This window comes from Budorcas taxicolor, chromosome 18, assembly GCF_023091745.1.
Source record: "Budorcas taxicolor isolate Tak-1 chromosome 18, Takin1.1, whole genome shotgun sequence".
Classification (NCBI taxonomy): domain Eukaryota; kingdom Metazoa; phylum Chordata; class Mammalia; order Artiodactyla; family Bovidae; genus Budorcas; species Budorcas taxicolor.
The window spans coordinates 54628450-54652102 of NC_068927.1; the positions used below are offsets into that span (position 1 = coordinate 54628450).

Here is a 23653-nt window from a genome sequence, read left to right on the forward strand (position 1 = left end):
GACACGGAGGAAGGCACCAGAGACGACACCCATACCCCAGACCAGTGATCTTTTTTACTTGTTTAATTTTTAAAGGCAAAGCACCTTAGGCCAAGCCCCTCCCCAGCCTCCCTGAGCTCCCAGTCCCACTCCCCCAACCCCCAACAAGCTCCGTCAGCTATTCCCCTTGGTTTCCGGTTCGCCCGCTTCCTCAGTGGCAGGGCTGGGGGTCTGCATTGTGTCTTCTCCAGCAGCTGTGAGGGGCTGGGGGCTCCGCTCCTCCTTTGAAAGCAATCCACCTGCTGCAGTTTCCTGGTGACAGAAGAGGGGGCAGGTCAGACAGCGTGGTCGCACCTCTAGTACTTCTTCAGGCCCTACCCTTCCCGCCCCCTCCCCGCTTGGACACTAGGCACACACACTTAACCCGGGGCCCTGATTTTTCTCGCCCTGTTGCTCTGGGGCGGTCGTCCCTACCTTAGGTAGGGGTCCCTCAAGACTAGAGTCCAGCAGTGCGGCCTCAGTCAGCCCCGAGTCATCGTCCATGCTGATGAAGATGGCCGGGGTCTCACACTCAGGCCCCTCCTCCCGGAAATCAATGGCTTCCTCCGGCTGGGGGGGGCCTGGCCGCACCGAGGAAGAGGACGAGGACGAGGAGGGGGCTCCCAGTCCCCCAGGCTTCAGCTTCTGTTCTTCCTCCAGTTGCCGCTTTAAGGCCTTCTCCTGGGCCAGCCGCAGGCCGATGAGATCTTGAGGGGGTCGGGGGGCCGGAGGTGGTGCCAGGGCCAGAGGCTCCAAGTCATCCTGGGGGTGCAAGGCGACACACAAAACCTCAGGGACGGCTGGGACCCAAGACCCAGGTTGCTCTCAAGGGGATGGTGGGTAAAAGATGGAAACCATCCTGAGGCAGACAGCAGAGAGGGCACGGGGGTAAGGGGCTGCCATCTCCCCAGCCCCTCCCCGCAGAGATGGCTGGTGTGGGTAGGAGGGGTGCGGGGGCTTCTGGCTTGGGGAGGGGCTGCAGACCCTCACCTCTTCCAGGGGCCCGGCGGGTGCTTCCTTAGCCTCTGGCTCCTGCTTGCCGCTGGCCTCCAGGATGGCCATGATGGAGTTGGGGATGTGTGCTTGCTAGGGGAAAAGCAGATGGGGGCGCTGTGGAGAGCTCTGACACGGAGACACCCCCTCCCCCAAGTCCCACTCACACCCTTGGTGTCCTTGGCTCTCCAGACTCCAGGACCTTCGTGACACTGCCGGGCTGCCCTGCGCCCCCCCCCCCCCCGGCACCTCAGTCCCACAGGGCTGGACCCATGAGGCCACCCACCCCACACCTGAGGGTACCTGGTGGGGGGTGAAGGAGCGGACGTGGGCCAGCAGGGGCTCCCGGAGCTCTGGGCACTTGTCAAAGACGGCCCCCAGCTGCTGGGGTGGGAGCTGCAGGATGACCTGGAAGCTCTGGGGCTTGGTGCGCTGACAGCACTTGATGAAGCCCTCCCACACCTTGGGATACTTCCACACCTGGACCGGGCAGGGAGGGAGCAGTCGTGAGGGGGCCTGCAGGCAGCGACCCGCCCCAGAAGTTGGGACAAAGACCTTACCCAAGGCCATGCCTCGCTGCATTCTCACCGCCGCCTCTAGAGGGCGACGTTAGCCCTGCTAAACCTAAGAGGCCCGGGGAGGTGCGGGACTCGTCCAGGGTCACACAGGTACCAAGGGCAGAACTGACCCCCAGATCTGCCTGCATCTGCACTTAACCTCTAAGCCAGATGTTGCAAAGTGGCAACCCGTGGTCTGAATCCAATCTGAAGGCTTGTGGATAGACGTTTTTTGTTGTTTCATAAAACATTTCTAGCATCTCTTGAAAACTGGGGCCATCTTTCAGCTCAAGATGCCTCTTGTCTGACTCAGTGCCAAATGATGGGGGGCAAGGGGCAGCCCTGGTGGCTCAGATGGTAAAGAATCCGCCTGCATGTGGGAGACCCAGGTTCGATCCCTGCGTCAGGAAGATCCCTTGGAAAAGGGAATGGCTGCCCGCTCCAGCATTCTTGCCTGGGAAATCCCAGGGACAGAGGAGCCTGGTGGGCTAGTCTATGCAGTTGCAAAGAGTGGCACACAACTAAGTGACTAACACTGTGAAGGGGCAGCCACACCGCCTGGGACGTGCGCCTCTCGAAGTCCGCTCCCACCACCCAACAGCCTCACTCGCCACCCTGCCCCCCTACAGCTGTCTGATGCAGTGACCCCTAGAGGGCTGTACTGTCTCAGCAGTCTGCCAGTCATGGTAGAGCTTGTCCTCTGCACCAGGGCTCCCTTGGGACAGAGGCCAAACCAGCTGAAAAAGCCTGGGGTTCTGCCTCAAGTCTCCTGGCAGCGCATCCTGCGGCAGTCCCCTGCCTGGGAGCCCAGGGTGGTCGGGCGGGTTACCTGCTTCATGATGAGCCGGGACAGGATGTTCATGACGAAGCCCCCCAGGCGGGGGTACATAGTCAGGGACTGGATGACGGTCCTCATGAGCAGCATGGGCAGGGGGCTCTGCTCCATCAGTTGCTGCATCACCACGGCCAGCACCTCCGACGTGTACACGTTCCGCTCAGCAAAGCACAGGTTGGTGGCTGTGAGGAGGCGGAGAGGGGACCTGTCCCCTTTGCCCAGCAGCCCCTGGGAAGTGGGAGCCCCACCACCCCTTAGAGCCTCAGCCCTGTGATCTGCCCGCATGAGAGGAGACCCAGCCCCAACTCCCTCAAGCTCCAGGCAAGACAGAGTCCCCCCTACCCAGAAGCGGACACTGTAGTCTGATCCTTGGAAAGCCTGGGAGCTGGGGGTGAGGGAGAGGACACATCCATCTCCTGGAAGCCCCACCGGGCCGTGGGAAGACGTTGGCCCTCTCGCTTGGAGAACAATGCCCAGAAACGGTGAGGGGAGAGACATATGTTGCCTACCCCCGGGGACCCACTGTGGCTGGGCTGGGATGGCGTGGCACCTCCACCTCTACTGGAAGGAAGCAGCTGTGACTTCCATAAGCAATCCCTCAGGGGACAAGAGCCATGGTCTCCACCAGCAGACTGGTCAAGAGACTGCCTGCTTTCAACCCAGTGCACGAGGCTTGTGCTGGTTCGGGCGCTACCAGGCCTGGAGGGACGTGGAGGTCACAGGCCACAGAGTCACGAGGGAGGGGCCAGAGGAGGAAATCTGGGCACACGATGAGCGCCAGGAAGGGCCTGAGGGGGGCTGGTGCGGCACAAGCACCGTGAGGGCAGGCCCCTCAGGAGCGCGCTGCGGGACCCCCAATCAGTGAGATCAGTGGTGCTCGGATCCACTGTTACTGGGGAGACTCCGGGAACTGCCTCTGAACCCCTTCTGCCCCAAACACCACTTGCCAGGTGAGTCTGTCAACCAGGAAGTCTTTATTGAGCTAGAAGAGAGGCCCCCCAATCCTTGAGAGGCTAATGGAGAACAGAGGTGGGCGCCTATAAAGAATGGGGGCTGGGGAGCTCCCGTAAGGAAGAGAGGGAGGCTGGAGGCATTGCAGGCAGACAGGCAGGGAGGAGGTTGGAGGCGGGTTACAGGGGGCACCTAGGCTGCAGGGAGCAGAAGGTGAACAAAGGGCAAGAGGACCCGCCCGACAGAGGCTGTTCCTCCTCCTCCTCGAGGTAGCTGCTGGCTTCTACCTGCTCTGCCAGAAAGCTTCCAAAATCAGCCTTCTTCCCTCTCCTCCCCTTCAGCTCCACCCCAGCCTCCTCCTGGGCCTCCCACCCACCCTCTAATCCACCCTCCATACAGCAGCCTGAGGGGGTCTTTCAAAAGCTCAACCTGACCCTGTACCTGCCACAGGACCTCAAGAGAGCAAATTTGACCTTGAACTGGGGTCTATGAGAGACCAGCTGTGGGCAGGGCCTACACCATTATAGCCGACTCCATCCCTCACCTCCATCCTCGGCCAGATCCAGCTGGGTCTGCTCTGTAGTTCCAGGTCCAGGCCTTGCTAGCATGGATCACCTCTCCTGCTTCCTCACCCCTGTTCATCCTGTGGTCTCAGCTCAGGTGTCCCCTCCTCCAGGAAGCCCTCCCTAACATCCCACCCACGGGAGAGTCAGGGGGCCCCTTTGAGCCCCCTGCCCCAGTCCTGTTCACTCTGGACTGTTACTGGAGGTATGGCCTGTGAGTCCAGGGAGGGCAGGGCCAGGACTGTCCCCATCCCTGCTGTGTTCTCAGCAGGGCCCAGCACAGGGCTGAGCAGAGGTGCGCAGTGAGTCTTAATCGCTAGACAGGTCCAGCTATAGAAAAACTCACCAGAGAGAGGGTGGTTTAAGGGAAGTGAATGCCAGTGATGACTGCTTATACTGTTAGATACTGGGGAGTCCAATGGGGCACAAAACAGGACCTGAAGCTAACAGTCAAGCAGGGTTACTGGTGCAACGGAGAGAAGCACGGGTGCCTGAGCAGAGAAGGTGCTCTGGGATGAACAGCCAGTAGGGAGACCAGCTGAAGGGCTGCTGACAGCTCAGCAATACAGAGGCTCCGCGTGGGCCTGGGTTTGTAGGGAGAAACCATGCGGGGCGTTGCTGACATCTCCAGGGCCTGGGTGCTGGCTGCGCGTGTGACCTGTGGTCAAGCCCTTTCCCCCACTGGGCCCCGGTTCCCTTGTGTAACATCAAGGACTAAACCTAGATCCGTGAATGGGTGTCACTGGAGCGGTGGGCGGGGCCTGCACGGTTACACCCTGACCTCCTTTCTTGACCAGACCCCCGCCCCCAAACCACCAGATCCAGCCAGGGTCCGCTCTGCAGTTCCAGAACCAGGCCATGCTAGCACAATTTGAGTCCCCTCAAATGGTACACGAGGTCACATGTGGGTACTGTCCTTGGGAATGGGCTCATAACTTTCAGAGGTCACCTAAGGGGCCAGGGTGTGTAAGACGACCACTCCCGGAGCCTCAGCTTTGGGACACTTCACCGCTTCCCCTAGAGGCCTGAGTTCCCTCTCAGTTGTAGCGTGTGGTTAATATTTTCAGAAGCTCCTCTCTTGACCTAAAGGTTTCTGAGAGAATCTGCTGAGGAAGACTAGGAAATACATCAATGAAGCTACTTCAGGCGGGACAAGACACTAGCAAGGAGGGAAAACCCTTCTCCCTGCTTTTCAAGGAGAGAGGAGGAAACAAGGCCAGCTGTCTTCTGAGAAGAGCAGGGGACAGTAAGGGCTCCGGCCTCTGTGGGCAAGCATGGTTTCTGGACCTGAAGCCATGGAGGACGTGGAGGGGAGCGCGGAGGGAGGGAGGGGAGCGCGGAGGGAGGGAGGGGAGCGCGGAGGGAGGGAGGGGAGCGCGGGGGGAGGGAGGGAACGCTGCCCTGGGACCCAGGAGGCCATCTGCAGGCAGAACCAGGTCCCTCAACTTCCGATTCTGTTTTGTCCACTACACCATTTAGCTTCTGGGTGGCCCTGAGCAAGTTACTTAACCTCTCTGGAACCTCCACTCAGACTACAAAACGGAAGTTGGCATACTTAGTAGGAACAGAGTGTTGTGGCTGGGTGGGTGGGCCTGTGAGGCGCTTAGGAAAGCGCAGCCCAGACTAAGCGCTAGGTGAACAGTGGCAGCTGCCACTGGGAAACTGCTCACTGTGATGAGTCGGCCAGGTTGCCACCTACTGCCCTGCCGGGAGGGCCGCTCTCCGGGCTCAGCTCTCCCGGTCCAACGACGCCTGCTGTGCGCTGCCTGCCCTGCCTCTGACCAGCCTGGCCAAGGGCTCTGTGTTTTTCACTCCTCAGACCCCTGGGGACCGGGGAGGAGGGCTCTCCCACCTTTCCTGAGGGCCTCGAGCTGGTGCACAAGGGGTGCATCAGTTCCTCAGATGGGGTGGGGGAGAAGGAAGGAGAGGAGGAGGGATGGAAAGAGCGAGGCTGGCGTCCGGAGCTTTGAGACGGGGCTGTGCGGGGCACAGTCTCCGACTTGGCTGATTCCAGAGGGGGCCGACTGCAGCCCAAAGTTCTTCCCTGGGTCCGCAATGGCCAGGCCACTGAAGAGGGGGTCAGGGCAGGGCGGGGTCGGGGGCGCCTCACCTTTGATGATGGACTTCATGTCACACTTTGCTGAGTCAATGTTGTGTAAGGCGATGAGCAGCTCTCCAGGGTTCAAGGGGGACAGGGCTGAGTTCCCTTCACCTGCAGCAGGGGGAGGCGGGGGAGGAGGAAGAGATAGTATGGAGGCCTGAGAGACAGGTCCACGCCCCCCTAGACTCAGGGAGCAGCAGAGGAAGACAAGGCACCCTCTAGGATTAGGGGTACAGAGGGCTGGAGCGGCGGAGGAGAGACTGAGAACACCAGGAGGCGCCCCAGTGAGGCGGCAGCTGGCGACCATTCCAACCAGAGGCCTTCAGGCCTTCACTGTGACCCCCCGCCCCCGCACTGGGGCCCCAGCATCTCCCCTGTGACTCGACCACTCTCCCCTGTCCCGGCCCAGGCTGTGCACCCACAAGGGCAGGGCGAGGACGAGCTCATCCCAGGTCCCCAGCACAGCAGAGAGGCGCAGGGGAGTCTGCTGGATGGGACAAGAGGGCCAGACAACAGTCTTGCAAACAGCGCCTGGGCTGAATGCCACAGGGACGAGGCTGTGGGAGACGGCACTCTTCTGGGGGGTGTCGAGGGTCCCAGACACTCGCGTGTGTGTCTTGAGTCCCCAAGTCACAGGCGGAACAGACAGCTTCCACCCTCCCTAGCTCCAGCCCCTGGGGTGAGGGCTGAGGAATCTACCCTACGTCATCTGGTAGCCTGTCTAGGTTGAAAGTTTTCTTTCTTTTGGACCAGGGCGAGTCCAAACTTGAACAAAAGGCCCCTCACCCACAGCTGGAGGGGTTCAGGCAAGACCTGAGGAAGGGCAGGGATGGAGCCCATGTTTGAGGTCCTGGAAGAGAAGATGCTTATAGAGTCAGCCCTCAGTCCCAGAGTTTCGTCCCCAATGTGGATGAAACCATCACCCAAGTGTCACAGGAGGGTGGCCCAGGAGCTTGGGACAGATGTCGAGATGTCGCCAAGTCTAAATGGCAGCCTCAGAGAGCAAGATGAACACCCCCTCACCAAAAGGTGGAGGCATCCCTCCCCCAGCATTCCACATCTCACCTCCGGGATCCCTTCCTCCTGCACCTGAGGTGGGGTCTCCTGGGGGAGCCGCTGGGGAGGGAAACGAGGGCCAGGGTTAAGCTGGCCCCTGGCAGGGAGGCGAGCACATCACCTACCATGCTGGGTGCCCAGCAGGCGGTTGAAGACTTCTTTCACCACGATGGGGTTGAGCTTGATGAGCTTTGGCAGGGCCTGGATCACTTCCTTCTGTAAGGGCAAGGCAGAGGAGGGCAGGTCAGATACGGCCCCTGCCCACTCCAGAGAAGCCTCCCCACTGCTCACCCTGGGATGGTGAAGGGCAAGCTCTGGCCCCACCTAGCCCCCCAGTGCCTTCCCCCTCTCCCTCTCTTCGGTCCCTCAAGGTTTAGCTTTACCAGCTCACTGGGCCTGACCCAGCCCCAGCCTCATCACCCCCGGGTGAGCCCCTGGGCCGGCCTGATGACTCCTCCTACAAGAGGAGATGGAGGTTCACCCGAGGTCCCACAGCCTGGGAAGAACAAGACTGGGGCAGGGGAAGCACACGCACAAGCGGAGGCGCCCCTGCCCTGCTTCTGTGGCTCCACTTTGTGTATAGGGTGGGGCGGGTCATGGTGGATCACTGGGATATTCACTCACGAGAGGGAGAAGCTGAGGCTCAGAGAGGGGCGGGGCTTGCCGAGTTGAGACTGACCCAGACAAGACCCAGGCTGTGCTGGCTGCATCTGACGAGGGTGCCTGGGTGCCTCCCTCCTCCCGGCCCTGCCAGGCGTGTCCCCATGGGTGGGGGCATCCAAGCGTGCAGCTCCATACCTTCTCCAGCCCATTGAGCACTGGGATGAGGAACCGGACATCTGGCAGTCGCTTGTGGTAGAGATCCCTGACCCGCTTCACCAGCTCTGGGGACGGGGGCACTGCAGGTGGAGGAATAAGCAGGAGGCTCAGGGGCTGGGGGCAGTGGGGTGAGAGTGGACATTGAGGAGAAACGAATGGTGGTGGGTGTGTGGCAGGGGCGGGGAGGGTCTGCTCCACTTCAGAGCAGAAACTCCTGGCCCCTCGGTTTCTCAAATGCGTTTTAGCAGTGCACCCTTCTGCACAGAGAAACTGAGACCCAAGGATGGGGAGAGACTCACAAGACGGACAAGCGTCTAGGGACCCAGCGGCTCTGATCCCCAGGTCCTGGGAAGGGAAATGGGGAGGGTCGGGACAGGAGAGGAGAAGGAAGGATGGGGTCCCGGGAGGCACCTTTGTCTGTGAGGCTGTGCAGACAGCGTGTGACCAGTGTCTCCGCCCCCTTGGGACAGTTCTCCACCAGCAGGAGCAGCTCTGGCGAGTTCATGCCCATCCCCCGGATCTACAGGCAAAAGAGAGGGGAGATGCAGAGCGGTGTGAGGGGATGGGGGCCCAGGGGGAGAGCTTGGGGAGGTGTCAGAGACCAGGCAGCTGGCAGGACGCTGGGACTCTGGAGGAGGAACTGGCGAGAGAGGGCGGATCTCAAATATTCTCATCGTTAGACGAAAATCAGTAATTCTTTGAGGTGATGGATGTTAATTAAACTTATGGTAATAATCATTTCATAATATATACATGTATCAAATCACTATGTTGTAGACCTTAAGCTAAGATAATGTTGTATATCAGTTGTATCTCAATAAAGCAGAGGGAGAAAATAGGTTTCAGGCTTCAGAGAAGTGGGGGAAATCTGGGGAAGGTGGGCAGGGTTGGCAGAAGCGTCCAGGTCTCTTCCACCCGAGCTCACACACACACAACCTCTGCAGCTCCTTCCAGCTCTTAGCATGCTGCCCTCCCAGTGGGCAAGCCAGGCCTGGTCTCTGGGACTCAACCTGACCTTTGATGCCCAAGCTGTTCTTCAATTCCTTGGTGAAGACTTTTTTGGCTTCTGCAGGCACAAGTGACCCCTGCCACCTCCCCCTGTGACCACCCGGGTGCCAGCTTTGCTGCTGGCTCAGATCAGGGCTCAACCTGTCTGCAGCCTCCCCCTAACCCTCCCACGGGCACCAAACACAGGGAGCGGAGGAGGGCCAGGTGTCAAGGGCTCGTCCCTTCCTCTGCCCAACTGCAAGCGGAGCCAACAGTCGTTGTCCTCAAGGAGCTCACAGTCCGGTGGGCTCACGGTGACAATGGGGAGAAGAATCTGCTTCCTCCTTACAACCAGATTATTACCCCCACGTTACAGGTAAGGACTCCATTGACTCTGGGAGGCAGGTACATGGGAATTAACCTGCCACATTTTCTCCTGTGGTTTATGGCGGAAATTCTCAGTAATAAATGTCAGGAACAGAGATAGAGAAGAGCAGTTTCAAATCTGGCGACAGAAAGGAAGAACGGACGTTCTGGATTTCACAGGCCAGCCTGGACCTGCGCTGCTTCTCTTGTGGGCGACCCTGTGGCTCCAGAGCAGCAGGGACTCGGGCCACAAGTAAAGATCCCTGTCAGCAAGGCAGGGGAGGGATGGCTCATACAGGACAACAGGGACACAGGTATTCACCAGCACGAGGTCACAGAATTGCTCCAACAAGCTTGCTGGTCTGAATTATCTGCTTGGGTTTAACTGAAGGGTGCAAGGTCACACAGTGACAAGGAGAAAGACGGAATGTGAACTAAGGTCTGTCCAACTGGAAGCTCTTAACTACAGGGCTACCCTGCTGTCTTCTCAGGAGTGGATGGAGGTGGGGTGGGGGTGATGACCCTTAGCCTCAGCACTCAGCAGGGGGAGGACATTCGGGGGAGGGACACAGGCAGGCTGGAGTTGGTATTCAGCCCCGCCCACCGGTGGGGCAGAGCCTGGCGGGCCAGGGGCCTCACCGGCTGTTCAATGACCCTCAGCACTGTCCTCTTGATGTCAGCGATGGCCTCCGTGTACACGGCCGCCAGCTCGTGGATCAGCTTGTGGTTCTGAGGTAGGAGAGCCAGGTAGAGGTACAGGCACTGCTTCACCGTCTCCTCAGTCCAGGGTGCGGCCACCTCTAAGAGGGCAGGGGTGGGGGGTGAGGATCAGACGGGCCTCACTCCCCCTCACCCCTACCCAGAGCCTGGCTCTTCTTGGGGGGGTGACAGGCACAGAAGGGAGTGGGAGCTGGGCCTGGGAAGCAAACTGTCCCAGGGCAGGAAGCCAGTCTTCTGGGAAATGGGGTGCAACCAGACCTGCTCCCCTTCTAGAAGTCTCTGCCCTACATTCCCATCTGGTCTCCTGACCACCAACCCAGACGGATCTTCCCAAGAGCACGTCAGACCCTGCCCCTCCCCTGCTCAACGCTCTCAGGGGACGCCTGGCCTTGCTCTCCCCGCCAGCTCCTGTTCAGGGCTGCCCTGCCTCTGGGGCTGTGTGCTGGGGTCACAGCCTCCTTCTGACGGGCTCTTGGGGCCCCCACTTTGGAGCCTGTGCACGTGCTGCTCTGTTGCCTAGAACCCTGTGCCCAACTCTTATTTATTTTTAAGCTTCCTGTGTGGCAGGATCTTAGTTCCCTAACCAGGGATGGAACCTGTGCCCCCTGCATCGGCAGCATGCAGTCATAACTGCTAGACCACTAGGGAAGCCCCCCAGTTCCTCTTTCTGCACCACCTCAGGGTCACAGAGCCAGCACCTCTCCTGGGAAGCTGGCCCGACACCCAGGCTGCACTGGGGCTCCTGTCCTCCTAGAAGCCCCCTGCTTTCTGCCACAGCAGAACCTTCCAGGTTAATGGGCCCTTCCCTGGGGGCCTGGGTCTCCCGGTCGGCAATGCTGGAGGACCTAGAGCTCTAAGGGAATGGTCTGTAAAGAACCTGCCTGGCCCTTCCTGGAGTCCCATCACTGGCTCACCCTCCTGGTCCTCAGCTTCCAGCCCAGCTGCCCCCTCTTTCAGGACACTCTCCCTGACCCCTCAGGCTGGGCCAGGCACCCGTTCTGGGTTCCCACAGGCTCCTGCTTTTGCCACCTTAGGCCTGCTCGTCCAGCTCTTGCTGTCTGGCTGTCTCCAGCAGCGGGCCATCTCCCCCAGCTCACTACACCTCTGGAGAACCTGCGCCAAACCTGTGTCCTTGTCGGCTCCAAACAGCACCGACGGCGGGTTGGGGTGGACCAAGAGCTGCAGGTAGTTGAGGGCAAACTTCTCCACGTACTCTCGCAGCTGTTCCTTTTCGTACATGCGCTTGATGAACAGCAAGGCCTGGGAACGCACCTGAGGAGCGGGGGTGGGGGGAAGGTTGGCTGCTCTGAGCTTGGTGGCATCGGTGTGAAAACAAGCCGAGATCTGAGAAAGGCCCGCTGTGGCTGAGTTACCATGCCCAAGGCTGGTTACCAGCTTGGGAGAGAGGCTTCCTGGCCCAACTCAAGGCCCTGTACTACCCCACCGTCTACCTGCCCCAGCCCATCTCTTATCGTTCATTCTTGTCTTGCTACACTCCAACTGGAAGAAGCTTTCCTTAGTTGCTCGAAAAAGTGAAGTCGCTCAGTTGTGTCCGACTCTTGGCAACTCCATGGGCTATAGCCTACCAGGCTTCTCCAACCATGGGGTCTTCCAGGCAAGAGTACTGGAGCAGGTTGCCATTTCCTTCTCCAGGGGATCTTCCGACCCAAGGATCGAACTCAGGTCTCCCTCATTGTAGGCAGACACTTTACTGTCTGAGCTACCAGGGAAGCCCTCACTTTTCTTAAAGTGACTGCATTCTCCCCAGCTCTGAGACTTGGCACAAAAGGTTCCCACTGCTGGCATGCCTGTCACTGGCTAGATCCTGTTTCACTCAGACATCCCCTGCTGGGAGCCATGTGAACAGGGCCCAGTCTTGGGCACCACGTTGTCCCCAAGAGCACCCTGGGGCCGAGCCAGCAGGGAAGGTTTGCTGAGTGAATGGCCATGAGATGTCAGGAAGGAGCTGGCAGCAGGCAGGTGCAGGGATGGACCGAGGGCCTCTCAATCACACGCTGACCCTCTGTGCAGGGCACACCCGTCCACTCAGTGCAGGTCTTGGCTCACACGACCCCTCCTCCGGAAGTCTTCCTTAGACCGCTTCCCTTCGCTGGCTGCACACCCTACTCCACTCCAGGCGCTGGACGCGCTGTGTGGCCACAACGGCTCCCGTCCTGGGCAGTGCCCCCCGGGTCCCAGCACAGCACCAGGCCTTAAGAGGAGGTGCACCAACACGGGCGGAGTAAGAGTGAAATGGACTGCCATCCTGGGGGGGGGAGGTGTGTCTATGTGTGTACATTCTAAGCAGCCTCGTGCCATCAAAAGTGGAAAAGCCACCACCGCGAAGTTGCGCAAGAAGGGCAGCAGGCCCAGAAACCTTCAGGGGCATGTGGAGAAGAGGGGGCGGGTTACTTGGGACAGAGGACGGGCTGAGTGTAGCCCAGCACAGAGCAGGGGTGGGGGGTCACCTTGTCCTTCTCGTGGGAGCTGAGGTCTAGCAGGACATGCAGGTACTGGAACTGGCGGGATGGGCGCTTGAAGATCAGGTCTCGGAGAGTGGACATGCCCAGGTAGGTGCGACTCTGTGGCAGGAAGGAGGGGAACCAGAGCTCAGGGTACCCGCAGTGTGCCTCTGGGGTGTCTCCCTTGCCTCAGTCAGATCCGGTCCCTCACAGAACCCCCCACCCCAGCCCAGGATGCAGTGAGCACGGCCCCAGTCACGCCCATCCTCACCTCGTCCTCGCAGTACTTGCGAATCACCTCCAGGGCGCTCTCGGTGATCAGCGGTGCCTCCAGCACAACCTTGGTGAAGATCCTGCCAGAGGGGGAAGGACAGGGTACAGCTGCAGAGGAGAGGCCCCTGGGCTTCCCCCTCCTGCTGACTGCAGCTCAGAGCTGGCAGGACCCCTTACAGAGTGCTTGCTCGAGCCCCTGCAGACAGAGCTATGGAAGCAACAGAGTCGGGTTCAAATGCTGCCTGGGGAGGGGGGTGGTGACACGGGCAGAGACTGCCTGTTTTGTCCAATGGGGATTCCTAGCTTGTTTAAAAGAGCCATGGGAGGGAATGGTGGGGGGAGTTGTGAAGGGTGTTGTATTTCAGACACAGTGACCACCAAAGGCTGCTCTGAGATGCTTTAGCCAATGCTGGTAGCTAAGAAAGAGCTGGCCATGAGAGGAGTAGGCGGAGAGGACCCCAGGCAGCGAACAGAAAAGTGCCCACCTCGGCATGTGTGAGAACACAGCACTGAAGGCCGGTGCGGCTAAAGTCGGGGCAGGGCGTAGGGGGTGGGCAGGGAAAAGCAGAGAGGCCAAAAAGAGGCTCGAGAGGGTTGGTGGCGACTAGATTATACAAGATCTCACGAGGCCTCTTAAGGAAGTGGCATTTTATCTTGAGGACGATGGAAGGTTTTCAGTGGGGAAATAAGAGGCTTTACATTATCAAATGTCACCTGTGCTGCTGGAGAATGGATACGCTGGAGGTCAAGAGCAAGGAGGAAGCTACAGAACCAATTCAGGCAAGAGATGGGGATGGCGAGAAGTTGACCCCCAGAACAGGCCTCTGCAACAGGCACTTAGCACACATCATGGGAGAAAACGGAGGCCCAGAGGTGAGTGACGCCGCTCGGTCAGAGAGCAAGCCGCAGAGCTGGGGGACAAAGCGACACTGCAGAGACCTGTTCTGTGCGTGGGGAGGGCGGGGAGAGGCGGCAGCTCAGGACGGGCGCATGGAGGACCGACTCGGGTGCTGAGGAAGAGCTGCTCGGAACCCAGAAAGCAAAGGCAGGACACGGACGGGGGACCCCTGAGGACGGCGGGCTGCAGGGCCGCCCCCTCACCCGTCCTTCTGGTCCGGCTTCTCCTGCAGGCCGGAGAGCAGGCGGATGAGGCAGTCCTCATACTTGTCCAGGGCGCCCTTGACGCCAGCTGCAAGGTAGGCGTTGTATTCCTGGTAGAGCCAGGCGAAGGCCAGGTCCAGGCGGGCCCGGACGTCCTCCAGGATGAAGGACAGGACCTCGGCCTTCAGGCCCGAGTCGAACTGCGTCACCAGGCTGGCCAGGATCTTTATGCGCACCTGAAACGGGAGTGAGGATCTGTGTCTGCGTGGGGTGCTGGTGGGGCAATGCCGGGCACCCCCAACCGTGCCCTGCGTCTGCTCCCGCCTAGCCTCAGGGAGCCAGCGCAGACCCAGTGGTAATGAGGAAGGAAAGCTGAAGAACCTTATTTTCAGGAGGTCTCATTTATATGGAAGAAAAAAAACTGAAAAGGGAGAAAAAAACAACACAGAATAAAACTAGGAGTAATAGCTAAAATTTCTAGGAGCAATATCTAAATCATAGATATATAAAATTACAAATAGCTACACTGTATCTCAAGTGCATCTACAATATAAATATCTAAATTTTTAGGAGTATTATCTTGAGTACACAGAAAATGATCCTGAAGGACTCCCCAAGTGTGTTTACTGGTCACTTCTGTCGGGGGGATGGCTTGCAGATGGGGGTCAAAGGAGACTTATGGTCCCTCTATGGCCTGGAAATAATTTGAACAGAAAGCACACATTCATATACTATTTGGTTAACTAAAACTAAACTTCAAAAATTGGGGAAAAAGCCACTTGACTGAGGCTGCAATCCCAGCAACTGGTGGAATGGGGATTTAAAGCAGCTGTGGGTGTGTAAGTGTGTCTGCGGCGAAAGAACGAGAATGCTGTGAACCGCAGCAAGAGCAAGCACCCCAACAGCCCCGTGCAGGGGGCTCTTCCTTGCAGCCCCCCTGTGCTGGGGGACAGAGCACGCGTGTCCACACACGTCTTCTTTCACGTCGTCTGAGGAGCTGCTGCTGTCATATCTGCTTTATGGGAGGTCAGAGTGAGGCTGGGAGAAGCGGCTGGTGAGCGCCAGTGCTGGAGTCTGGAGCCAGGGAGGGTTAACCCAGAGGCCCGTCTCTCCGCTGGGACATGCGGCAGGCTCTTGGAGAGAGGGACTGGGAGGAGGGGCTGGGAGGACGGGGGCATACCTGGGCGGCCCCGCTGCAGGCCACAGCCTTCTCGGCCCGCAGGATCCGCTTCACAGCGCCTAGCTTCATGGCCTCAACCTGCGCGTCCGTCAGGGGCTTCAGCACATCACTTAGGCGGAAGATTTTCTTGCGCCCACCAGCGCCTGCCAGCCTACGTGCAAGAGTACGGACAGGGACATGGTGACCCCGAACGTCCTTTCTAGAACCCGGGCCCCACCCCAGGACATACAGACAGAGACAACCCCACGCTGTCCCTCCAACTCCCCCGTGACCCCAAGGCACTGCAGGGCAACGGGAAGGCAGAGGGTGCTGTTCTGGTTTGGTACATGGTATCTGAGGGGAGGCTGCTGTAAGAAGCAAGCAACGGATGACAACGTAAGTAAGACCTGAATGAAGTGAGGGAATCAGACCCACAAGTGTCTGGGGATGAGCTCTCTAGGCAGAGGAAACAGGGAATGCAAAGGCCTCCAAGTGCGGACATGCTTGGCCGACCAACAGGTTTGTGTGACTGGAGGAGGGAGCAAGGCGAACAGAGAGGCTGGAGGGGCAGCAGGTCAGGCCCTGCTGGCGAGCCTAGGTTGGGGACAGGGCAGGGAGAGGCTGGACTCTGTGGTCTGCAAGGCAGGTGATGATGGGACAGTGATGGGAACAGCCAGGAGCACTTCCTACATGCTAGAAACCAGGCTAAGTGCTTTCTACCTCATGATCCCTGTCACCCCAGTGTCATCCGATTTAACCCTCTAACCAGCACTGTGAACTCATTTAATTCTCTCTCATCCTCAAAGACAGAGAGATACGATCAGCCCCATTTTAGATATAAGATGGTAGTTTTATATACAAGAAAACAGCAGATGAGGTTCAGTGGGTACGGCACTGACTCTGGAATCTGAGATCCTGGCCCAGACTGATCTCCGTTTATCTGCCTTCGCCTGTCACATACACACCAAATCCAGGCCCGTTTCCTGCACCGTGCCGTCAGGGGACTCACCGGGGCTGTGTGACGGGGATAATGGGCTCCGGCCTCCTCTTGGCCTGGGGCGCCTCCTCCTCCAGGGAGGACATGGAGCTCAGGGAGCCCACTACCGAGATGGCCTGGCCCTGGGCGGGCAGGCGCCGCTTGATCAGGACGCTCTCTGGCTTCACCACCTTCTCCTCCTTGGGCTCCTCCTTGCACTGCTTGGTCTGCTCCACACCTAAGCGGAAGGCAGCAAACGGGCTCTGGGTGTGTCAGAACCACCTGCTCCCACCCAAGGGCCTCCTGTGGGCCAGGTTCCACTCTAAGCCTTGCACATCCGAAATTCATTTATATCTGTAAAGCGTGGGCTGGATCCCTGGTTGGGGAACGAGGATCCTGCAAGCTCTATGGCATGGCCAAAAAAGCAAAAAATTAGGAAAAAAAAAAAATTCTGCAAAATGCTTTTCTGGAGCAGGAACATTTTTCATCCCCACTTTGCAATAAAACGACTGAGGTTCAAACAAGAAACTTCACTGTCTTTTGGTCGGAGTAACACCAGGTATCGCCACTTTAGAAAGCTGATGAGCAGTTTCAAACAGCACCGAACATGCCCCAAATCAAGACCCAACAGTTCCACTCCTTCGTATAAACTCAGCACAAATGAGGGCACAGCAGCTTTACTCGTAACAGCCAACAACTGTATAAACAGCCCACATGTCCGTCAACAGAGGAGTGTGGATAAACAAATGGGGGCCTATTCACATAAAGCAAGTCTAATGAGCAATAAAATAGTAAACGCTTGGTTTACACAGCAACATGGATGAACTTCAAAAACTTATGCTGAGTTTAAAGTAAGCCAGAGGCTATGATCCCATTGATAGGAAGTTCAAAACGAAAAAAACTCACCTACGGAGACAGAAGTGGGGACAGGGGATGCATTGAGTCTCTACTGGAAAGAAGCAAGAAGGAACCTTCCCGAGTGCTGGTGGCAGCCCTCCTCCACCCGGGTAGTGCTTATACTGGCGTGTTCGCTGTGAAAATCCACTAAGTTGTGCACTTTGAGCTGTGAGTTTCACTGTACATCATTTAAACCTCAGCAGCACTGTGAGAATGGGAAACCACCCGAGGCTTGCAGAGGTTAAGCAACTTGGCCAAAGACACACAGTTACTAAGTGGCTGAGCTAGTCTGAGTCCCCTCAGACCTCACACCCAGGTCTGCGGGGCCTCAAAGCCCAGGGCCTGCAAATAATGAGCACTCACTCTATTTATGGGGCCTGTGACTACCGACAATAAAATCTCACATGGTTCTCCATTTGTGCTTCGACCAAGAGGTGCTCTTCCAGTAAGGAGAGCCCAGCGGCCACAGTGCCAGCCCCGGCCTCAGTCAGCTCCCTGCGGCACTCACCTGGCCCCAGTCCTGCGGCCGTCATCTGCGTGGCCATGAGCCGAGCCAGGTGCTTGATCTGGGCTTCGGTGCCTGCTGACTCCACTGGGGTGTAGATCGCTTGGAAGGAGGCGGGCATGGCCTCGGGCAGGTACACCATGCTGATGAGGACCTGCGAGATGCCAGGAACCTTCCTTACTTATTGACCCAATGGACGCTGGTTCCACACCCAGACCAATGCTGGCAAAATGGCAGTGATGAGGACAGGCCTGGGCCTCACGGATCACAGATTCTTGTGCGAGTGAGAGAGAAAACGAGTACTGATGCAGTGTGGGTGGCATACGAGAGAAGGGAAGGGGGCCAGGTGTCACACCAGGAAGGCCAAGGACAGCTCTGGCTCCTCCGGGCAGTGGCATGTAGGCTGGGAACTAAGAGGTGGGCCGGAAGCAGACTGACAGAGAGTGAGGCCTTGCAGCGGTGGGGGCAGGTGGGTGGGGAAATTCCAGGTTGTGGGAACAGCATGAGAGAAGGCTAAGAGGCACCAGAGCTGGTACTCTGCCCAGAGACTGGAAGGAGGTTCAGCGACAGAGTATAACATGAGCTAGAAATTGATTTAAAACAAACAAAACACAAAATCAGTACCCTAATAGAACACATCCACATCTGTCAGGAATCGGTAACAAAAGATAACTTCAACCCCCTACAGGCTTAGAAGTCTGAATGCATGCTCTTAAATAATAACTACAAGAGAAAGATAATGAAATAAAACACGGAAGATACAGGTACTTAAATGGAAAGTCGGACCCTCAAATGCTTACATTGGAAGAAAAGTAAAAGTGAAAGTCACTCAGTCGTGGCCGACTCTTTTGCTCCAGGCCAGAATACTGGAGTGGGTGGCCTTTCCCTTCTCCAGGGGATCTTCCCAACCCAGGAATCGAACTGGGGTCTCCTGCATTGCAGGCGGATTCTTTACCAACTGAGCTATCAGAGACTGGAGACTAATAAGCCAAGCATTTACCTTTGGGGAAAAACACTGAAAGAAAGTAACATGAAAGAAAGAAAGACAGCAGAAAGAAAGAAAAAAGAAATAAAGACAGCAGAAATAAAACAGAAAAGGTTACGAAAGATGATCAAAAAACTTAAGAGCCAGTTCTTTGAAATGGCTTAAAACAAGCAAATCTATGGCAAGAATATACAAAATAAAGGGGAAGGACACAGTATCAGGGACAAAAAAATGGCACGTTACTACAGAGACAGCACGCATTACGAGAGTAGAAGAATCCTATGAACAACGCCATGCCAATAATTTGAAAAAGACAATTTCCTGAAGTGTGACAGGGATAGATAAGGTACAACAAGTTGATGGAAGCCAAATCAGACAGGGCCTAAGGCAAGTTGAATTTAAGTTTTATCTGGAAGGAAGCAGAGAGCCCTGGCAGGGATCTGACCAGAGGAGCTTCATGACTTGTACTTGACAAAGATGCCTCTGGCTGCCACAGGGAGAGTAGAAGGCAGAGCCAGGAAGAAGTGGTCCTCTGTGGGAAGAGGGCAGGGCCTGGATAGGGCAGGGGTCAGTCACAGGGATGGGGAAGAGGGGAAGGGCTGGAGGGGAGGCGGAGGAAAAGAGCCGAACTTCCAAGTTTCTGGTGTGGGGACGAGAGGCATGTGTGCCAGGAACACAGGAGGGGCTATGGGCCGTACTGGAGTGGGAGGAGAAATTTCACAAGCTGAGTTTTGACATGTTAAGTCTGAGGTGCCTGTAAAACACTCAAGGAGAGAAAGATGCAGGTGGCCAGACATCCAGGCCTGGAGCTCACCCAAGAGATGTGAGCTGGAGAGTAAACTCACTGCCCCAACTGCCCAGCAACTAACCCCCTTGGAGCCTCTAGGGAGAGAGAAGGGAAAGCTGATGGGGACTGCCGTCAAGCATGGGAAGAGAGATTCTCCAGGAGCGTCCAACAAAAAGGTCTCGGTGCTGTTACAGCCTGAAGACTGGTGTGAGGACCACCACCCTCCCACGTTCCCGTCCCTCCCCCAGTCCAACTGCCTCATCAACTCAAACCAATGGTTCTGTTACTTCGGAGCAGGACATCCTTGAAAATCTAAAAATAACACTGGTCATCCCACCCCACCAACGCCAATCCCACGCCGCGTAACAAACAGGCCACGGGGCTGGGGCTCCAGTTACCAGGCCTAATAGGCCCTCCCCGCAAAGCAGAGGAGCGAGCGGGTGGGTCTAGACGGAGACCTAGAAAGCCCGAAGGGGAACTGTGACTGGGGGGTGGGCGGTGTGACAAGTGACCTCTTGAAGGAATAAAGATCATCGAAGAAGAGGTCCATCCAAGGTGAGGAAGGCCCAGTGGAGCGCACCCTCCCAACCCTGAAAACAGAAGGGTTTCAGGTCTGATGTTATGTGCAAAAGGTGGGCAGTGTGGAGCGGAAAGGCAGGGGAAGACTGGAGACCCTTCCTCCCTGCCTTGTGGGAAAAGGCCCCTACGCGTCCTCACCAGATTGGCCACGTTGTCGGGTGTCAGCAGAGGCTGGAGGAATTCGGCTGTGATGTCTGTGTCTGACTGGCCTGAGATCTGGGCTGAGGCCTTCGAGGTTCCCGAGGGGCCTGGCTCCAAGTCCTTGTCCTCATCGTCTTCCCCCAGGTTGGGCTCTAGGATGGAGGAGACGACGAGATGCTGGCTCTCTGGAGGGAGCACTGGGCCCTTCTCTCCTCTCAGGTACCCCTGCCCCCAAGCAGCTTCAGCAAACAGCAGCAGTGTGCCCATGTGACCCTGGGGAACTACCCACCTCTCTCTAGGCCTCAGTTCTCCTCATCTGAGAAATGTAAACACCAGCCTGGCTGACCACACTAAGCTCCAAGAAGACAAAAAGGCTAACTAATAAGCTCACAGAGCTTTATTGCTAAAAAACACCTATCTTTGAAATAGTGCTCAGCCTCACAGGGAATCAAGAAAAAGTAAAACATCCTAGTAAGACAACAGATTAGCCTAAATGATGAACAACAACAACAAAAAGTTAGTAGTGACAGTTGTTAGTGGGGGTGTGAACTGTGGAAGTATAAACTGGTATGGCCTTTGGGAAAGACAGTTTGATAGTAGGTCAAAATTTTAAACGTGTATACCTCTTCAACACAGCAGTTCCACTTCTAGGATCTACCCTAAAAACTTACAGATATAACTAAGGTAAAATGCACAGCGAATTCACAGCAACACTGACGGTACAGAGATACAGCATACAAAGTCTATCAAGAACAGGCTGGGTTGAATACAAGCACAGAGGTTCTAGCTCAGGGGAAAAAAACTAACTTAGTATGAACCTTAGAGAAAAAGCTTTGTGTGCAAAGATGTTCCCTGAAGCTGTAGTTATAAAAGTGGGAAAGCTGGAATGTTCAATAGAATGATGATTTAAGTAGATTAAGGCAAAAATATGACATGTTACACAATCTCGTCAAGTCTGCAACACACGTAACGGAGCTGATACCCTGCATTAACCAAGGGCACCTCCAACTCAATTACAAAAGGCTGAGTAGCCCGATAGGACGGGTACTTCACATAAATGCAAACAGCTAATAAATGTAAAACTCCAAAACAGGCAAGAAAGCAAATTTAAACCAAGGATACCATTTATACCCAGGGTTTACCCAGTAGGGTATCTGGCACTCACACACTGCTGGGGTGGCATACACTGATGTGATGAAAACTGTGGGAAAGCTGCTATCAGACATTTACAGAATTCCCTGGAGATCCAGTGGTTAGGACTTCCTGCTTCCACTGCAGGGATCGTGGGTTCAATCCCTGGTCAGGGAGCTGAGATTCCACATGCCACAAGGAGTGGCCAAAATAAAGAAAAAATAAATCACGTGGGTAGGTGGAGAAAAAGAGATCTCTACCTCAATCTTCATACTCAGTAAGTTATTTTTCAAAAAAAAAAAAAAATTCCATCCTTTCTTTTTGGGGGGGAGCATCATGGGATATGTGTATTGCAACACAGCCCCCCCCACCCAAGATTACTTCACCAGAAAGGAGAACTCTACACATCAAAGGCATTTCTGCAAGAAAACCTAAGTGTTAATACTTGTGGCTCTGTTACTTTGGGGGAGAGGGATGAAAGGGAGACTATTTTCATTTTACTCCTTTCTGTATAACTTAAGTAATTACTTTTGAGTATATTATATTCTTTAATAATTTTACTTTGACATCACTTATTATATGTCATCATATTCATACAATATAATCTATCATGTAAATTAAGCTTACAGTTTCCTATAAATAATTAGACATTTTGGACATGGTCAGTCCCTGCCACCACCTCCTGCCCAGCCTGACCCGGCTCCTCAGCTCACCCAGCTTCATCTTCTTGAGCGTGGAATCCGAGTCGTCTCGGGGCCGCTTGCGGGCATCCTTGCTGCTGGGCATGTTGCGGGCGATCTCCACCTGAGGCGTGCCCAGGTCCACCAGCAGGGTGGTGATCTGAGCCTGGAACTCCAAGGACGCTGGGTGCTTCAGCACATTCAACAGGTGCAACTTGAGGTTCTTACGCACGCTGCTCACCTGAGATTTGGCCAGCGTTGGGGGCAGATTGGCTGCGAGCAAAGTAGCATGAGCTTTATGCTGTGGACAGAGCTCATGGTGCCCTGCCCACCTGCCTTCCTAAGCCCCACCTTGGGCAGTGGTGGTGGGCATCTCCTGGCAGAGCTCCTTCACTCTCAGATCTACTATGGCTTTCCCCCTGTACAAGCTGATATTCCCCTGAGAGGTCTCCCTCGGTATTAGTCACCCTTAAAACAGAAAACCCAGCCTCCCTTTTATAAAACATTAAGTCTCATCTCCCTCTACCTTTGGTCTGGAAATTCCAACACACTTTTCCTAGGGAAAGCAATAATCACCTGCAGAATGTTTCAACTGAGCTGCCACAACAGTTCATTGTTGGTCCCTGACACCAGAATGACCTTCAAACGTCTAACAATCACCTTGAGAGGTGAGTCTCTCCTGTTCCACAGCAAAAGAGGATGCCTGCAATTGTGCCTGCCCAGCATCCTTTCCCACTTCCTCAGCCAACAACACTCCCATTTTCCTTTGAGGGAACCACCCCGGCTCCATTCTCAGTCCAAGGGGGCAAGAGCCTCAGAGCCAGTAAGAACACTGCAATTCCTTGGCCATTGTGATTGGTTTGAGATAGGCTCACAATGTCTTCTTGGCCAATCAGAAACAATGAGCCCTTGGACCTCTGTTGGAATGGCTGGGAAGGAGACATTCTCTTTCCCATGGGGTTGCCAAGAAGATGGAATGGAAGTCTGGAACAATTGGGGGCCATCTTTTCTACCCTAGGAAAGAGACACATTAGAGCCAGGAGAGGGAGAGGGACTCTTGATCTTCACACACTCACACCTCAGCCCCACACCTTTCAGTCCCACACATGCACAGAAGTAGAGACCAGGGTAATGAATCACCATGTAGCCATCAACATTTCGCTGATCTTGGCACGTCTCTCCTCCTGCTTTTTTAGGGGAGACAGGGGAAGAGCTGAAGTATTTTGAAGTACTTAAGACACCAGGTCACTTCACCCACACATACCTCAATGTTAAAAGCAGCTCTGAACTACGTTTCTGTCACCTGCAATCACTGAAAGATATGTGCCTAATCTGGAGAATCCTTCCTTATGTCCATAATCTACTAGATTGACGATGATGAATGCTTTAGGGGCCTGATATTTAGCCCACATTTTCTCAGAAAAGAGGAGACTGGTCTGTGGACAGGGGAAGTAGGGGAGGGGACCAACCTACCGTGGAGGGTTTCATAGGCCTGAATCACCTCCGACATGAACATGGGCCTCTGGCGGGCAATGTTGGCCAGGGAGCCCAGGGCTGTGGTCAGGTTGATGGAGGAGATAGCAGGGTGCACCATGAACTTGAGCAGCTGCTCCAAGGCTGCCTTGCCTTCTTCCCACAGCACATCTAACGAGGGAGAGAAGAGGACCAGTTAGTAGGGGGCTTTCTCCCTGGCCTCCAGAGAGAGCAGTCTTTGGGACCAAAAGGAGATAGATCCTCATACATGGATGGCTGTGACTGGCTGAAAAAACTCAGGAGATTTAGTGCGTGATGAGTCTGACTATAATACTATTAATAAAAAGCGAGAGATGACGCTCAAAGCGTGGGCTTGCAATACTGACAAAGTAGAAATAATTTAACATATCCAACTATAAGGAATCTGTCTGAACTGCACTGATGTAAAACTCTGAATATGTATACATGTGGCAACACACAGATAAAGGACTCGAAATTCTCTGAACCACCATGTTCCTTGATCCAGTCACCAAAAGTT

The 23653-nt window shown here is 55.8% G+C and overlaps 1 protein-coding gene across 3 annotated transcripts in view; it reads right to left on the bottom strand.

Annotated features, from left to right (window-relative positions):
* Positions 1-48: 48 nt before the first annotated feature.
* SYMPK (symplekin scaffold protein) overlaps positions 49-23653 on the bottom strand; it is a 33068-nt gene continuing 9463 nt past the window's right edge. For all 3 annotated transcript variants that reach the window (XM_052656939.1, XM_052656940.1, XM_052656938.1), the window contains exons 9-28: positions 23116-23286; positions 21676-21915; positions 19829-19983; positions 17343-17493; positions 15971-16175; positions 14983-15133; positions 13803-14038; positions 12700-12781; positions 12435-12548; positions 11091-11238; positions 9886-10046; positions 8305-8413; positions 7873-7973; positions 7200-7290; positions 6028-6129; positions 2398-2585; positions 1315-1491; positions 1009-1104; positions 454-780; positions 49-291 (exon numbers count right to left, since the gene is read on the bottom strand). In XM_052656939.1, the coding sequence (XP_052512899.1) occupies positions 154-291; positions 454-780; positions 1009-1104; positions 1315-1491; positions 2398-2585; positions 6028-6129; positions 7200-7290; positions 7873-7973; positions 8305-8413; positions 9886-10046; positions 11091-11238; positions 12435-12548; positions 12700-12781; positions 13803-14038; positions 14983-15133; positions 15971-16175; positions 17343-17493; positions 19829-19983; positions 21676-21915; positions 23116-23286 (3143 nt within the window). In that variant the 3' untranslated portion in view covers positions 49-153. The remainder of the gene's footprint in view (positions 292-453; positions 781-1008; positions 1105-1314; positions 1492-2397; positions 2586-6027; positions 6130-7199; positions 7291-7872; positions 7974-8304; positions 8414-9885; positions 10047-11090; positions 11239-12434; positions 12549-12699; positions 12782-13802; positions 14039-14982; positions 15134-15970; positions 16176-17342; positions 17494-19828; positions 19984-21675; positions 21916-23115; positions 23287-23653) is intronic.